This window comes from Xiphophorus couchianus, chromosome 9 (genome assembly GCF_001444195.1).
Source record: "Xiphophorus couchianus chromosome 9, X_couchianus-1.0, whole genome shotgun sequence".
Taxonomy (NCBI): Eukaryota; Metazoa; Chordata; class Actinopteri; order Cyprinodontiformes; family Poeciliidae; genus Xiphophorus; species Xiphophorus couchianus.
The window spans coordinates 2,483,302-2,502,057 of record NC_040236.1 but is presented as its reverse complement, the minus strand read 5'-3'; the positions used below and the strand labels follow the sequence as shown (position 1 = coordinate 2,502,057).

General features: G+C 39.1%; 1 protein-coding gene across 1 annotated transcript; it reads right to left on the bottom strand.

Annotated features, from left to right (window-relative positions):
• Nucleotides 1-6,297: 6,297 nt before the first annotated feature.
• On the bottom strand, nt 6,298-9,763 carry adoa (2-aminoethanethiol (cysteamine) dioxygenase a). Its single transcript, XM_028027151.1, has 2 exons — nt 9,162-9,763; nt 6,298-7,543 (listed from the first exon to the last, which is right to left on the bottom strand). The coding sequence occupies exons 1-2, from the start codon at nt 9,495-9,497 to the stop codon at nt 7,100-7,102; spliced, it is 780 nt and encodes a 259-aa protein (XP_027882952.1). The 5' UTR covers nt 9,498-9,763; the 3' UTR covers nt 6,298-7,099.
• Nucleotides 9,764-18,756: the final 8,993 nt, after the last annotated feature.

Below are 18,756 nucleotides of genomic sequence, written 5' to 3'. Positions count from 1 at the left end.
GTGAATTTGAACAATATGAGCGTTTTATTCATAAAATGATAAAAGCTTGTATTAAACAAATTATGATTTATTGACCTGAATCAATTTAACGTGTTGCATTTACAAACCCAACAGTTTCTTGCTGCATCTGTTGAGCACTCATATCAGTTTAACAGCCTTTTGTTTGCATACACACACCTATACTTACACACACACACACACACACACACACACACACACACGCACACGCAAGCACACAGGAGTAATGTTCCTTCTGAATCACAGGTCAGTAGAATAACTCCAGTCTCAGTTTTTCAGTATTCATGCCTGACTGTCTGCAGTTTGCTCCAGAGCAGGAGGATGGCCAAGAAGATGTACACTAATGCAACTTATGCAAAAAAAAAAAGAAAAAAATGATTTAATAATCTTCATGGATTTTTTTCCAGATATTTTCAGCAGATCCATCTTTACGGGTCTTAAGTTGATATTTTGTCTTTGTTCTTGTGAAACTCACAACATTTGAAATGACTGCATACTTACACTAAATCAATTAAATGTTAGCACTAAAGCTGCATTACTAAGTTAACTTTTTATCTACATTATTGTGATTAAGTTGCCTTTATAAATTCTTTGTCTATTTCTTTTTTTTTTTTTTTTTTTTTTTTTATTTAGTCAACTATCCACAACAGTACATTGAACACAGGGACAAAGTAAACATGACATTTTTTTTTTTTTTTCCCTTCTCCCCTCCTTCCCACTCCCCATCCTGTGGTCTCTTCCTTTACCTTCTGTTTATTCTGTCCCCTACCCCTCCCCATCCATCCGTACCCGGCTGCAAACAAAAGAAACAGCAAAATAAAGTAATTTTAAAAAAATAAATAAATAAATAAATAAAAAATAATTATACAGCTATGGAATCACAATCATGAAAAACCCAGGGGACTAAGACAGAGTACAGAAACATGGACAGCATGTAAAACAGGCGTCCGCGCAAGCGTAGGTACATAGATCAAGACAGAACATGGATATTTAAAACTGCACAGGTTGACAATCACTATCGATAGCCAGATTCACAAGGAGCCGCCGGGCTGGGGGGACAGGCAACTACAGCAGAGCTGGCTCCTATGTGATTTTCAGGCTCGAGGGAGGGTATCCAGTCTTTCAAAATAAGATAATAGAGGGGCCCAAGTTTTATAAAATTTTTGGATCGAACCTCTAAGACAAAATTTGATCTTCTCTAACTTAAGGAACATGGACAGATCTTTCAACCAAAGAGAAGCCTTGGGTGGGTGTTCTGATTTCCACGCTAATAATATTCTTCTTCGGGCGAGGAGAGTTGAAAAAGCTAGTACATTTTTAAAATCATGTGTTAATGATATCCCCTCCCCTGGAGTTCCAAATATTGCCAATTCAGCACTGGGTTGGATACTTATTTCGAAAGCTTCAGAAAGGATCTGAAAAATTGTGGACCAGAAGTTACACAGTTTGTTACAGGTCCAGAACATGTGAGTTAGGTTTGCCTTAGCTATGTGGCACCGAGCACAGGTTTCACTCACTGTAGAATAAATCCTTGAGAGTCTGGCTCTACTGTAATGGATCCTATGAAGGACCTTGAACTGAATTAGTCCAAGTCGAGCGCATGATGTTGACCCATTTACTCTACGTAGTGCTTGGTTCCAAGTTTCATCAGAGATGTGTATTCCAATTTCCTCTGACCATTCTGCTCTGATCTCATTGAGCTTCACAGTATTGAATGATGAGATGCTATTATAAATTTTGGAGATTAAGCCCCTATCTTGTGTTGGAGTTTGCAAGATTATGTCCATACCTCCCTTTGGGGGTAAATTAGGAAAGCAGGGACTATTGTTACGAACACAGTCACGGATCTGGAGGTATCGAAATAGGGAGGAACGCTGTAGGCTAAATTTAGAGGAAATAGCATCAAAGGTAGCAAAAATTCCATCTATATATAGGTCACTAAATTTATTTAAGCCTGCTCTCCGCCAATGGGCAAAGACAGGATCTAATAAGGATGGCGGGAAAACATGGTTATCACATATGGGACTGTAGATAGAGAAGTTTATCATATTGAAGTGTTGTCTAAATTGTGACCATATTTTTAGAGTTGAGATTACAACTGGGCATGACGAATGCTGCCTCGGAGAGAGAGGAAGCTTTGAGGTAACTAATGCAGGGAATGATGATGGCTTACATGCATTCAGTTCTAATTGACACCAGTCAACATCTGGTTGATGGAGTAAACAGACTATTTTTTGTAGGTTTGCTGCCCAGTAATAATACAACAGGTTAGGTAGAGCCATACCCCCCTCATCCTTATGTCTCTGAAGGAAGCGCCTGCTGATTCTAGGATGTTTATTACCCCACATGAATGAGGATAGCTGTTTATCAATAAGTCTGAAGAATGATTTTGGGAGAAAAACTGGGATACTCTGAAAGAAATACATAAATCTTGGCAAGACGTTCATTTGAATGCATGCTACTTTACCCGCTAAAGATAAATTTAGGACACTCCACTTCTGCAGGTCATGTTTGAGATTATTAAGCAGAGGGGGGAGATTTTTTTCAAACAGATCAGAAAAAGAACGTGTCACGTTAATTCCCAAATATTTGAATCCTGCTCTAGCAAGAGGGAAGGGCAGGTCAGTTTCTGTAATTTGGAGCGCAGAATTATTAATTGGAAAACATTCACTCTTTGAGAAGTTCAACTTGTATCCTGAGAATTTACCAAAACGGTTTAGCAAACTCACAATGTTGGAGATAGATGATACTGGGTCCGAGATGTAAAGTAATAAGTCGTCCGCATACAGGGACAGCCGATGTTCCAGCTGTTTTCTACAAATTCCCTTAAAACTCTGTGAAGTCTTGAGCATAATTGAGAGTGGCTCAATAGCTAAAACGAAGAGGAGTGGGCTGAGGGGACAACCCTGCCGGGTACCCCTGGATAAAGAAAAGAGCCCAGACCTTGTTTTGTTAGTGATTATACTCGCTTTGGGTGAGGTATACAACAGTTGTACCCATGATGTAAATTTGGGCCCAAACCCAAACCTAGCTAGTACTGCAAATAGGTAAGGCCACTCAACCCGGTCGAATGCCTTCTCCGCATCGAGGGAGACCACAACCTCAGGAGACTCCCCCGATTCAGGAGAATGGACAACACCAATAAGCCTGCGTATATTAGAGAAAGAGTGACGACCCCTCATAAACCCAGTTTGATCTGAGGAGATTATGTCAGCCATGGCTGCGTCCAGTCTCATAGCCAAAAGTTTAGCTAAGATTTTAACGTCACCATTTAGAAGTGATATGGGCCTGTATGAAGTTCTTTGTCTATTTCTGACAGATTAGACTACTTTAGTTAGAATATTTGCTAGTATTTGCAGGTGAAATAAATTCGTGGTTGTATCTTATTGTCTTACTCTAATTAGTTGGAAAGCAGAGTCACAAAATAAAGATGATTAAATATGATCAAACTCTATTTGAGAGACTGAGAACTCTCCAACGGTGGTCTGCCCTACCAGCTGCTCACCAGATTCTCACAGACTGACTGACTGCTGTATAGATGCTCTGCTGCAGAGTGGATCATCAGAAATACTTGATAACTTAATCTATTGAAGTTGAGTTCACGCAAAACAGTTAAGCATTTGAAAGTGGTGACTTTGGACTGTAAAGGGTTAACACGTAACGTTCAGGACATCCCAGACAGACTCAGTTTCTGCTCAAGCAAACCTGCAAACCCAAGAGGAAGGTTTGAACATTTGTACAACTGATTTCTGTGTTGGAAAATCAAATGTGATTTGATTTTCACCACTGAAGGCATCAAAACTATATATATATATATATTATATACAGTACAGACCAAAAGTTTGGACACACCTAACCCTAATCCTATTCAATGAGTTTCCTTTATTTTCATGACTATTGACATTGTAGATTCACACTGAAGGCATCAAAACTATGAATACCACATGTGAAAATATGCACTAACCCTATTCAATGAGTTTCCTTTATTTTCATGACTATTGACATTGTAGATTCACACTGAAGGCATCAAAACTATGAATACCACATGTGAAAATATGCACTAAACAAAAAAGTGTAAAACAACTGAAAATACCCATTATATTCTAGTTTCTTCAAAGTAGCAACCTTTTGCTGTGATTATTGCTTTGCACACACTCTGCATTTTCTTGATGAGCTTCAAGAGGTCGTCACCTGAAATGGTTTTCACTTCATAGGTGCCCTGTCAGGTTAATAAGTGGGATTTCTTGCCTTATAAATAGTCATGAAAATAAAGAAAACCCATTGAAATAGAAGGTGTGTCCAAACTTTTGGTCTGTACTATATACACTGCTCAAAAAATAAAGGGAACACTCAAATAACACATCCTAGATCTGAATGAAAGAAATATTCTCATTGAATACTTTGTTCTGACAAAGTTGAATGTGCTGACAACAAAATCACACAAAAATCATCAATGAAAATCAAATTTATTAACCAATGGAGGCCTGGATTTGGAGCCACACACAAAATTAAAGTGAAATAACACTACACGCTGATCCAACTTTAATGTAATGTCCTTAAAACAAGTCAAAATGAGGCTCAGTATTGTGTGTGGCCTCCACGTGCCTGTATGACCTCCCTACAACGCCTGGGCATGCTCCTGATGAGGTGGCAGATGGTCTCCTGAGGGATCTCCTCCCAGACCTGGACTAAAGCATCCGCCAACTCCTGGACAGTCTGTGGTGCAACGTGACGTTGGTGGATGGAGCGAGACATGATGTCCCAAATGTGCTCAATCGGATTCAGGTCTGGGGAACGGGCTGGCCAGTCCATAGCTTCAATGCCTTCATCTTGCAGGAACTGCTGACACACTCCAGCCACATGAGGTCTAGCATTGTCCTGCATTAGGAGGAACCCAGGGCCAACCGCACCAGCATATGGTCTCACAAGGGGTCTGAGGATCTCATCTCGGTACCTAATGGCAGTCAGGCTACCTCTGGTGAGCACATGGAGGGCTGTGCGGCCCTCCAAAGAAATGCCACCCCACACCATTACTGACCCACTGCCAAACCGGTCATGCTGAAGGATGTTGCAGGCAGCAGACCGCTCTCCACGGCGTCTCCAGACTCTGTCACGTCTGTCACATGTGCTCAGTGTGAACCTGCTTTCATCTGTGAAGAGCACAAGGCACCAGTGGCGAATTTGCCAATCCTGGTGTTCTCTGGCAAATGCCAAGCGTCCTGCACGGTGTTGGGCTGTGAGCACAACCCCCATCTGTGGACGTCGGGCCCTCATACCATCCTCATGGAGTCGGTTTCTAACCGTTTGTGCAGACACATGCACATTTGTGGCCTGCTGGAGGTCATTTTGCAGGGCTCTGGCAGTGCTCCTCCTGTTCCTTCTTGCACAAAGGCGGAGGTAGCGGTCCTGCTGCTGGGTTGTTGCCCTCCTACGGCCTCCTCCACGTCTCCTGGTGTACTGGCCTGTCTCCTGGTAGCGCCTCCAGCCTCTGGACACTACGCTGACAGACACAGCAAACCTTCTTGCCACAGCTCGCATTGATGTGCCATCCTGGATGAGCTGCCCTACCTGAGCCACTTGTGTGGTTTGTGGAGTCCGTCTCATGCTACCACGAGTGTGAAAGCACCACCAACATTCAAAACTGACCAAAACATCAGCCAGACAGCATAGGTACTGAGAAGTGGTCTGTGGTCCCAACTGCAGAACCACTCCTTTATTGAGTGTGTCTTGCTAATTGCCAATAATTTCCACCTGTTGTCTATTCCATTTGCACAACAGCAGGTGAAATTGATTGTCAATCAGTGTTGCTTCTTAAGTGGACAGTTTGATTTCACAGAAGTTTGATTTACTTGGAGTTATATTGTGTTGTTTAAGTGTTCCCTTTATTTTTTTGAGCAGTGTATATATATATATATACGTAATATATATATATATATATTACGTAGTAAAGTCCACCTATTGCATTTTATAGTGTCCTCCCTCTTGTTTCTTAGTCCCATTGGTAATGCTGATGTGTCTTCAGAGTTAATTACTTATTGTCAATGATCAGGAACATGGAAAAAAGAAATCATTCAAATGATTTGGCCTGACAGTGTAACCTGAGCATGAAGCAAACTTTTCCTTCATCCCAATAAGGCTGATTGGACCACAGAACGTCTATATGCTACCGGATAAGAACCAGGGTGGATCATACGGTGATGATGGAGGCATTCATTTGAAATAAGACAAAAACTAAGAAGTGGAAAGGTGGGAAGGTTAATCATAATAGCTGAAGGCTAATAAAGGCTGAGGATTATTCATGAGGATCCTCATATTTATTACTCCATTTACACTCAACAGGAAAACAATAATTATGGCAGATTTACAGACCTGTGTAGACTCAGAAAAAGGCACACTATAAGGTTAGGTAACATACAGTAGTATGATAGGAATGATAGTGAGTCAAAACAGCGTTTTATGTCATTTCTATCACTTCAGTAGGCCTTTAACATGGTGTGCTCTACAGTCTCCGTCTGGATTCAGTCACAATAAATCAAGTGACAATATAATACATCAAAACACCACAAAGAAGCAGCTTTCTGTTTTATCAAATAAACCAGAACTATTAGGAAACATTGATATATAAATAAGTTTAAGGCTTTATAGAATGTAGTGTGGGCACTTGAGAAGAAGGACTAAAAGTGTTCAATAAAAATAGTACCATTGCTAGGTATACAAATATTCACAATAAGGCAGGAGCAAGCTTTGGCATTAAGACGTCACGATGCGGAGGTCCTCTGCAGCAGAGACTTCATGGGAAAAGCTGCCACGTTTCTAACCATAACGCATTATTCACACATTGTTTGGCAAATGACATTCATCTGTGTACAAGGTAATATACGATTCAAAGAAATATAATATCAGATTAGGAATGTCCCTTCCTGGCCACCTTCCAGACCTCTTCCTGTAGAGTTCAGGAGCAGAGCGTTCCGGCTGATTCTCACCCCATAGGTGGATTCCCTGGAACGGGTGCAGAAAGTCAGAATTCCTGGTGGATGGATGAGTGGACATCTGGATGTTGTTCCAGTAGGAGGGGTGTGACTCAGATGGAGACCACAGGGCCTGGGTAAGGTTCCCCCGCACACCAGAAGTCCTCTGGCTGGGGGATTTCAAGGAGCCACCCCTCATTCTCCTTCTTGTCTCCCAGCTGCTCCTGGTCGACCTTTGCACCCGTCGCCGGCTCGGCCTCGCTCCGCAGGACTCTGTAATAGTGACAGTCCCGGCCGTCGTCGGGGTTGTAGGGAGGAGCCAGGATGTCCAGAAAAGCAGCCGGCCCGTCCACCGCATCGATCTGGTGGAGGTTATCCCGCACGGGGGTGAGGAGGCACGGCCCGCTGGTCTCAGAGTATTCAGCCACAGAGCGGAGCACGGAGCGCCACACCACCGCCGTCTGCAGCGGAGCCAGGGCCGGCTCCAGACGAGGCGGGACAGGAAGACTGTTCTCCAGCTTGTCCAAACACCTGACGTTCACCTTTCCATACAGGACCTGAGCAGATGACAGAAAACTGTCAGGATTGATGGTAAACACTTCTATTTCCAATTCGTCCTTTGAGTCTACCTTTCAGCGCAGCAAAGAACATCATTTCTTTTAGAGTCCATGACTGAAGTTGTTAATATGATGCAAAAACAGGGAAGTTCCAGTCTGATCCCAGGTATCAGCCTGGGGTTCAGATCACAGTAATTCTGACTGACATGCATCAGAGAACCCGACTGCAGTCATGTGACCCTCCTGTCCAACAACACATAAGCTGGAAATCAGAACATCTGTAAGGTGACAGAAAACTATGATGGAATCTAAAAACTAGTGCTGCTAACATGTTTCAAACATAAAGTAAAAACAAGTCAGTCAACAAGGGATGAACGATAGTGATATCGCCACAAGCATCGCTATCAGTTCTATAAATAAAACTAGGTTGATTTTAACAACCAATATTTATTTCCATCTTGTTGCTGTTTGTTTCTGGAGGTAAGGAGGTTGGTCATGTGATGGTGAGGTCAGCTGTGTGGTCGTTTTTAATCGAGGTGTGAAATGGGAAGTGAATTATATATGATATCAGTTATCGCCCATAACAGCAATATTAATATCAGTCCAAATTTTCATATCGGTTCATCCCTACAATCATCATTTCAAATACCTTTGAGATAAAATATTACATAAGAAATACTTTAACTCAAAGTCTGTGCTGTAAAACACATATATGAGACTGAGACGGTGTATCTGTTATTGTAAATGAATGAATTAAAGAAACCAGCAGGAGGAGCCCATCTGGGGAGTTTTAAAAAAAAAACAACAATAATGTCTATGATATAATTTTTGTCCAACATGTATGCCGAAACCTCACCTAACACATAAACTCCACATGTATTTTTGTCAGAAAGATTGCTATAAACTATTACAGAAAAAGGAACAACATAATTCCTCATAAATGCGCTAAGCTTCTGTGAACCTTTGCTGGTTGTTCTGGTTGGACACAAAATAGCTAACTTGGGTTTTTTTGCCTGACATACTCAGCCACTCTCAAATAATCTCCAACATTCATCACCATTAACAGTTTCTAATTATTCATAACAGATAATAAAAAATATTAATAAATTAGGATACAGGAATAGTCACTTTTAGAGAGCAAGTGAAGCATCTAGGTTCTATATATCTACAAAGGAGATTTCTAATCCTTCAATAAAAACTAATAAAAAATACTCAAACAATGTATAAATCTTATAAAAGCACAATTAAGTATTTTCGAATGAAATTTCTATTTGGTGCAAAAAATGTGGTCGACCAGCTGCAACCCAAACATATTTCAGTTCATTTTAATGACCTTCACAACAGTTTGGCTAAATTGGCTACTACAATTGATGAAATTAATTAAGTACTTTTAAATAAAAATAATTATGCTCTGTGGCTCTTGTATTGTAAAGGACAACAGGTGGTAAAGGTAGTTTCGGTGGATTTGCTGTATCCACAGATAAAGTTTAGGCATTAAGGTACAATAACCTTAGCAGTGTATTTCAAAACAGGGTCATTTTGTTCTCACAGCAGCAGAAGATACATTTAACTCAGGTGGGAGAAAAAGAGCTCAGGATAGACTGGCAGACAATGAGACCTTGAGCATCCCGTTCATTCCTGGGTGGTCGTGGAGCGGGATGGAGGTCCCGGCCTTCAGCAGGAACACCCCCATGCTGAACACCTCCGTCTCGCAGATATGCATGTAGGTGACTGGGGGGCTCTGAGGTGCAGCTGCGCCGGAGCTCGGTTTGTTTTTCGGCGGAATAATTTTCAGGTCCTTGGCCCGGACTGAGGTCACTAAGGAGATCAGTTCATTGAACTTGTCCGTAACGACGCTTCCGTCCCCGTTGTTCGCAGACCTGCAGTCTTTAAACGTGATAAAGGCCTGCTTCGCTATTTTCTGGATCAGGGCAGTTTTGTTGTCTCGCGGCATTCTGGTTGAGTGGGGGGAAAAAAAACTAACGGTTACCAGGGAGTCCCTGCTCCGCTGTAAAAACAGCTGAAAAAGCCTCTCACACACCCTGTTGTCTCCGTGTGTCTCACAGAGCTGCTCGGTCCGACTTCAGAAAAGACTAGGTTGACGAGTTTACAATAACAGAAAATAATTCATGGTGATAATGTCAAATTTCACCGCCACATACTAGCCTCCCACATCACATTTTTCATCGTCTCGCCCCCTACACGTCCAACCTCACGGGGCATGCGCATAACACGAAAAGCAATCTGGGATATGAAGTTCCATTAGAAAATAGCAGGCCTCGATCGTGTCAGAATTTAACACTGAATCAGCAAAGCTTACTGTTAAATTCTGATTAAAATAATTTGATTCTTCATTTTAATACCATTCTACCATTCTAATTTATTCCAAACGAAAAAAAACCATTAGCATTTCTGTTAATGACACTACATTTCCCAGTAGTCCTGAGGAGGCAACAGCTAGAGAGGGGAAGGCCAGACAGGCCATTGAACTCTCCGCCACCCTCCCAATTACCAGCATCGCTCTGGCTTGGTTTCATCTCACATTTTTTCCCCTTGCCAGCTTCAATCTTACAATAACATTTGAACTTTACATATATAATATTTATATTATTAAAATTAATGGATGAAAGGGGCATGCTCTGTGTTGCTTTGGAAGTTTCTTTGAGTTTCTACATTTTATTGTAAAGAACATATTTTCAAATGAATGTTCTACTTCAGCACTTTTATTAATGAAGAAACAATTTTTCTATATTATGAATAGAATATGAGTTTATTTATGTTTGGTGTTTATTTATGTGCAATTGTTGCTTTGATTTTTGAAACCAGCTTTTATTTTGAAAGCGAATGTCGAGTGTTTTTCCGTTTTGGGGTGATGACCTCCAGTCTCCAGATGGAATAAAGGGCTTCCATCCCTCGGCTTTCCTGATTAAACAAGCAGACTATTTTCAGGTGAAGAAAGTTTGTGAGAAATTAGAGAAGCTTTTAAGGACTGACACGACTCTCTAAGAAGACTGGAAGTGAATGTAAAGTTTTAAGCAACACATAATGAACATTAGAGTATTTATTTCCTGAAGTCAGAGGCAAGGTAATGGCTGTTTCTAAGGATTGGGGCTTCAGTTAGTAAGCATAAGACTAAGCGCAGAAAAATGCAACTAAAAATTAGGAAAATACGTTTTTCATAGGCTTTTCCATTAGCACCGCAAAAAGCCAGGCTTTTTTATGTTCACCTTTATAGTTTTTGTGGTATTCTATATTGTATATACTATATTCATAGAAAGTATATTTCGAAATGTATTTTTATTATTAATCTTAGTCGTATGATACATCACATATGTTTTTACTATGTCACTGTTGTCAGCAGTAGGTAAAAATGAATTTTATTACTAGTCATTCAGTCTATATTTAGAACATACCAATATTTTTTTTTTTAAGTCTGACATTCTGATTCCATGTTTTTATTTCTGAGGAAACTGATATGTAGACAAAAAACTGTGCTGTAGTCTCTTTGATAAAGAATATATTTTGTCTAAAAATAATTAGGATGATTCCAAAATGGCCAGAAAGAGAAGTGGCAAAAGCAAAGGTGGATGATTAGCAATGCTTGTCAACAACTGATGGAGTCATCCAGAACATGCTACTGTGGAATATTGTCTCTGTCCTTGGATATCGAGATAACAGCATCTCAGGACAATTAGATCCTTCCTGCCCACATCATCATCCACAACAAAAGCGTTGGATGATGAGAGTTACAACAACCTTTAATTTCTTTTTGGGATAAATATAGTATTTTTGAATTGAATTAAATTTCCACTTATGCTTCAAATTATGTCTCTAACCTTAAAAAAACCCAAAAACTAAAAAAAAAACATCAAACTTCAAGTACACAACAAAAAGATTGATGGTTTATTTGTTCGTAGACTGAAAGTAATGAGTTCTCAGTTTTATTGAATTTCACTGGAAAATTGAGAATTGATCATCTTCGATCTGCAGATCACTGATCACAATGGAAGATGGCCCATTCTGATTGGTTCATCACGTGAGTAACTGAGTTCAGCCTGTTGTTGAGATTCTTCCCAGCAGATGCAGATACTGATGTGTCCCACTCCTGTGGTAAACTCTGTCTGGTAAACTCTGTCCATACTGAATGATAAAGGACTTCAATGTAACTTAAATATATATATTTTTTCAGTGATTATAGATTAAACTGCTTGAAGATGGTTCATTACTACCTGGATGTCTAAACAGTTATTACACATTCAGATAATTTATTAAATGAGACATTTAATACTTTAGTTGAGTTTCTTATCCAGAGTGATTAACCAGCTGCAGCGTCTCCACTTGGAGCAGCTACAGGGGAAACACCTAGAGCCCTATATTACCTTATATTACCCTATATTATCAAGCTGGCTCAGTTTATAATATTGTTACTATTTTCTTTAAACCTTTGCAAACATGCAGTTTAAGGGAATATTTGTTCATACAACTGGAAGAATAAAATGTAAAGTAATTAAATTCAGAGATTTCAGTTCGGATCCGAAATGATACAGACATTTCTGAAAACAACATAAAACAACATAAAATACTAAGCATTGTTTTGGGATGCTAGAGTGACAGTTGCTCACCAGGAACTTAACACATGTATTGGTCAAAATCTAAAATCGTCAATGATGACAGGATCTGATTTTTACCCAATTTTTATGTTTCTTTTTATATATACATTTAAATCTTTTGAGTTTTATATTCAGAATTTCAGAAACATGATATACTGTAGCATATCACTTATACAGGAAACAACTAATCAGTTAATCTTTATTAAAAGAACACTTTTCACCCAGTCAAAGACTAGACTAAAAATGTAAAGGTGAAAAACAAAGTCAGATGGGTGATTAGGTTTGAATAATTTTGGCCACTTAATGACAATAATTCCCTTGTTGCTCCAAAGTTTTTCTGTCAAACTAGAACAGAAACACAATCAAATAGTAACAGAGTCTGTATGGGTCATTTTAAAATTGATAATGATGTTTTCTGTCATCATAATGTTAAAATAATAATAGTAATTGACTGAATACCAAAATGAACTAGAAAATTTCGGAAGAAATTTAGCCGGGGCCTGCCAAGGCGCGCCCGTCGGGTTCGGGCCCGGCATCGTCACGCCACAAATTGGCATCGACGCTAAAGAACGCCGCAACGTAATCAGTGGCACGCGGAGAACCACAAGAACGTTAAGCAAGGCGGACGTGCACCATTCGGTACGATTTAAAATGTTGTCAAGGCTTTTATTTTGGAAGTTTTGTTAAACTTCATTTCAAAGGGCCAAACTAATCCCATGCGTAATAGTCCTTGGGTTAAAATAGTTATATAATGCTCAAAACACAAGTAGCTGATGTAAAAATATTCAAGGCTTTTATTTTGAAATTTTCAGTATGCTTCATTTTAAAGTTCTGAACTAATACCACGTGTAAGAGTGCTTTGGATGAAAAAGTCAAATAAAGCCAAAAAGAGCAAATACGTCATGTAAAAATATTCAAGGCTTTTATTTTGAAATTTTCAGTATGCTTCATTTCAAAGGGACAAACTAATACCATGTGTAACAGTGCTTTGGATGAAAAAGTCAAATAAAGCCAAAAAAGAGCAATTACGTCATGTAAAAATATTCAGGGCTTTTATTGTGAAATTTTCAATATGCCTAATTTTAAAGTTCAAAACTAATCCCATGTGTAACAGTTACTGAGTTAAATCAGTTATATACAGCCCATAGCAGCAATTAGTTCTAAAGGCCAGTTCAGTCAACCTCTGTTTCAACTGAGTATTCCACTATATATAGAACTACAGTGATGCGTATTTGTAGTCCTAACCACCAGCCAATAGCCTCTTGAGTTCCGTTGCTATGGTAAATAATGGTCTCAGCAGGGTGTGAGCTCTGAGCTCTGAGCAAACACGTTTTACTGAAAAAAGCATTGGGAACAAATCCTTTCCGTTCGGGAACCGTAATACATATTCGAAAAGCGTTTGGAGCGTATGAGAGGCCTATGGGTCTTCTGCGATAGTCTCGAGATTCATATCTGTACCTCACTCAGAGCATTTACAGCGATGAGAGAAAGAAATGTTGTGCCCAGATCTGAACCGAGGTCGGCTCTCACTCTAATTTGAGGAAAAATGAGAAACTTTGGGTCGCTTAGAGGCAAATTGTGGACAAACCGTAACTGGTATCGACGAGCCGTCTTCACTTTCGAAGAGATCACAGACGTATCTACAAAATGAAATTTGAATGGCATTTCTAGGTGAATTTGTGACGACACAGAAAATCCTCAAAAATAGGGTATTTCTAGGATTTTTCCCATTGACTTATAATGGGGTTTTTTTCGTAGTTTTTTGCGAATTATGTCGCCACGTTAACCCCAACTCCCACCAAAAATAATAGCTCCAATGGCGTGAATTTTCTGCACGTTTTGATACCTCATTTGTAAGTGTGCAGGTAGGTATGAGCCGCATTAACGGTTACGGAAGAAAAATAAAGAATTATAATAATATTAAAGAGACGCTTGTTGGGTGTAGAGTAATAGGTTCCTGCCATTGCTTTGCATGGCAGGCCCCAATTAGTGGTATTTAAAAAAAAAAAAAAAAAACAGATAAGAAAACAGAATCATGATCAAAACCCATTGGTTTCTGATCGGTGTAATAAGGCTCCAGGATTAACTAAGTCTGGCTGTTAGCCTGGTCCGGAGCAGGCTGGTCCGGAGCAGGCTGGTCCGGAGCCGGGTGGTCCGGAGCAGGCTGGCTGCTCACCATGTTAACTTTTGTGTTACCACTTCAAGTCATAATTAAGGAAAATTCCAGCTTAATCCACTATCCCGGTTTTGTGAAACAACCCTCAGGAAGGTTAACACCAAAATAACTTATAAAAACAAACCTACCAGAAAAAACTAATAATGCAGAAACTATGAACCATAAATAACCCATAACAAAACTACAAACAAACACACCCAAGAGTCATGGAATTTATATTTCTTCTCTGTCTGATGACATTATTTTTAATATTAAATTAGATGTTATGATTATTTACTCAGTACTTGAATAGTTTTTTACCAAATACTTTTTACTCGTACTTGAGTAATTTCTTGGATGATCACTTTTTACTTTTACTTGAGTAATTTATGTTGAAGTAGTGCTTTTCTTAATTGTGTACAAGTTTGAAGTACAGTATCCACCCTTGTTGAGATCACAATTTGGAAGTCTTATAATAGTCTTGATCTTAGTGTCGAGTTTAGTCTTGATCTTTAGATCATTTTAAAACCAAGACCAACTACAGCTTTGTGTAAAAGTAGTGGATACATTCAAATTCAACCCATTAAGTTATCTACTTTAATAATTTAGACTCTGCTAATTTTGTCCCTACAGATGAGGAGATAAGAGGGAAAGAAACCATTGTAAAGTGCAAATATGTGGATTTTTGTGTGGTCTGTAAAAGACACATAAAGAAAGAACTCAGAATGAGTTTAGTCCTCTGCCTCCATCGATCATGGCAGGATACCTAACCAGCACACCGTTGCAACCAGTTAGATAATAAGATAACCTCAGAACTCTTTTGTAGGTTACCTTATTTGCCGTCACAGGTACATTTTCTTCAAATGTTTGCAGAAACAACTTCATTATCATGATTACACCAGTGGTCTTAAAAATGGACTTCCATTGGTTTGTTAGACTAGATGGTCTGGGGAGGTTACACGCCAGGTGTAGCTTCAATTTGGAGAACAAAAAGAGAGAGAACATTATGATAATGTCAGAGATAGTTGCAGATTATTGGTGAATGAAGGGAGTAAGTAGAGTGGGGGAAAGTGGCCATTATGTCCTCCAGGAGCCTAAGCCTATAGCAACATAATTACTGAGATACCTTGTGACATGGGCGTCATAAGACTATTATCAATAGACCCAGATCTCATGAAAGATAAAATTTTATATATTTATGTATTTTTAACATATGTTGTTTGATCTCAAAGTGTCTGAACTCTGTAGTCAATTGGTTATTATGTTATTATGGGTTTTTTTGCCCCCAGTCAGAGAACTACGTTTCTGTTTTTTATCATGATAACGCTAATAATTTCCTACATATAGGGCTGATGGGAAGGACGTACAATTTAACAGGATAAAATAGCTGTAGACGTACAATTAATCAGACTTTCTTATAATCTTACAAAATGGATGTCTTAAGGCAAAAGTGTCAAACTCCAGTCCTTAAGGGCCGCTGTCCTGCAACTTTTAGATGTGCCTCTGCTGCACCACCTGAATAGAATAATTAGGTCATTAGCAAGGCTCTGGAGAACTGATCTACACAAGGAGGAGGTAATTAAGCCATTTCATTCCAGTGTTTTGTACCTGTGGCACATCTAAAAACTGCAGGACTGCGGCCCTTGAGGACTGGAGTTTGACACTCCTGTCTTAAGGTGACATTTTTCTTTGGTCTTTAGCTGCTTTTTCACACAGTTCTACTGTAATATTTCTGATCCAATTTACCTATTCATTGGACCCATTTGTCATTCTAATTAAATTTATTGAATTCATTTCCTTGTGCCTAAACTTTGACAGCATATTGGGCAGCATGAGCTTAAAAAATTATGAAGTAACTGAATGAAAAACCGCAGAGGATTCTGGGATACATTTTCAGTACAGGGAAAGGATCCAACAAACCCATGAAAGAGGACCTGTGAAAAATCTGAGGTTCAGTTGATATTCTATCTATCTTTGTCCCTAGTCTATATGTCAAAGGTACCTGATCATGCAAAAATAACAAAAAATCCCATTTGTAGTAAACAAAAAAGAACAAAGGAAGAAAAAGAAATGACTGAATGAATTCATAAATATAAACATATGTAGGAACACGCTTTGATTGACTGGTGACCTGTCCAGTATCCCCCCTTTTGTCCAGTGGCTGCTGGATATGGGCACCATCCCGTCACAGCTCCCCATAACCCTGAAACTCTACAAAGATAAGAGGCTAAATATGATGGCTGGAATCCAAATAAATATATTCACAGATAAAAACATAAATACAAACACAAACAAAGCAAAACTCATAATAAGTAGATCACAATAAGGGCAGAATAATTCACAAAATAAACTGACAAAATCTTTGCCAAAAAAGTATATACTAAAATATTCAAATGAACAACTTTTAAAAAATTTCTGAGCTTTTCCTAAAACGATTTGAGATTAATCTCAAAATTTCTATGTTTCTTGTCAGAAATTTACCCTTCCTTTTTTTTCTGTCTCCTATGGTCCTATACCAATAAAAATTGTTTTATTGGTTTTTAAAGCTATAAATGGCTTAACCCCAGCTTATCTCCAAGACCTACTTCACGACCAATCCATTTCTACAAAACTTTGGTCAAATAATAAACTGCTCTTGTATAGTCCAAGAATCAGCCTGGAAAGCAGAAGAGACTGGGCATTCACTGTCAGTGGCCCTGATCTGCAGAACAACTTCCCCATAGAACACTTCAATTCACTCCTTAAAACTAATTTTTATTCTTTGGCATTTCCTTTAGACCTGACATTGAAATATAATTGTCCTGTCTGTTTTAATTTGTGTTTTTATTCTTATGTGTTTTTATCTGGGGTTTTATGAATATTGTACAGGGCTGTTTTTAAAGTGCTTTATAAATAAATTGACATTGGTCCTGTTAATACAACATCATAGGAATCTGAGTGATAGTTAGTTTTACATGGTAGTAAAAGTTCTGCTTTAAGCTTTTTTTTTAAATTGTTGGACTTTCTGAAGGAAATTCAAACATTTGTGAGATGCCATATAGAACTCTGTTCTGTCCTGTTCAGTTGTGTTCTGTTCTGTTTTGTTCTGTTCTGTTCTGTTCTGTCGGTGAGTGGCAGCCAGAGCAGAAGGAAGTCAGCCTGGTAAACCCAGCAACAAAACATGGGGCTGAGTCACCCAAATCTAAAACACTCAAAAACACAAAATTGAGTCACCAGCATCACAAACCCAGATGTACTGTACTGATCACATGTTAGAAGTTGTGTGTGGGTTCAAATTTGAGTAGCTCCTTTTTTCCTCCCTTTTTGGTGTGAGTAGCCGAGTGCATTTGTGTGCATGTTGCATTATGTATGATGCTTCCTGTGTGATGAGCGAGATGACACAAAGAAAGTGATATCCTCTCCAGAGATAATGAGGGCAGCACACACACACACACACACACACACACACACACACACACACACACACACACACACACACGCCTGCATACACATACACACACACTCTTCAGATTGGTTGACATGCACAGTGTGTTGCTTAGAGACCCGTCTTCATTAGATGAGATGTGAGGTAATCTCATTTAATCTTATTAGGAATCATAGGGTTAGACAGACAGGCAGTAAATGAACTGAACCTTTGTTCAGTTCTTCTTTTTGCCCACAGTGGACTGATACTGAAGCCAAAAGAATCCCTCTAGAAACGCTGTTAAAGATGATCAGTTTATTGCCTGTGAACGCTTTATTGACTGAACTTACATTGTACTTTTATAGTCATAGCAAACACTAAAAGCAGTTTTTCACATTATCCAGTCAATCTGCACTCTAATACCTCCAATGACCCTGGACCCATTTACCCCATCTACACCCGTAAATATTCACACATTCATTCAATGATACATGGTGTGAGCTTGTTTTGAGGTCATCCAGGGGTCCTTAAAACAAGGAGGACCCCTGTTTGACCCCTGTTTGGCCCCTGTTTGACTGGGGGAAGCTGAACTCAAACTCCAGTCGCCAGTTGACTACTGAGATGTTGATGCTCCAGATAAAGCTGGTTGCAAATAAATACATTTTATGAAAAAAGCATCAATCCCTGGAGCCAAAGTTTTACATTTGAACAATTGGTTCAGTAAGTGTTCTTACATATTCTTGTCTTTATGGATAAAATAAATATTAGTAATTATTAGTAATCAAGAAATATTAGGAACTATCAGCTATCAAACATGTAATCAGTTCTAACTATACTAGAAGTACATTTAACATATTGATAACTTTATTGTTCAAAAAGCAAAGGTTAACCAAAACTTTGCTAATGGCTAGTACAAAACTGTGTATTCAATTTAACTCTTGACCCTTAGAGTCTCTTGGAGCCAATGCTGTTGCCCGCAAATATGGGTCCCTAAGGAATAGTTATTATAAAGCTAAGAATGCTGGTCTCAAGACCTTCAAAGCAG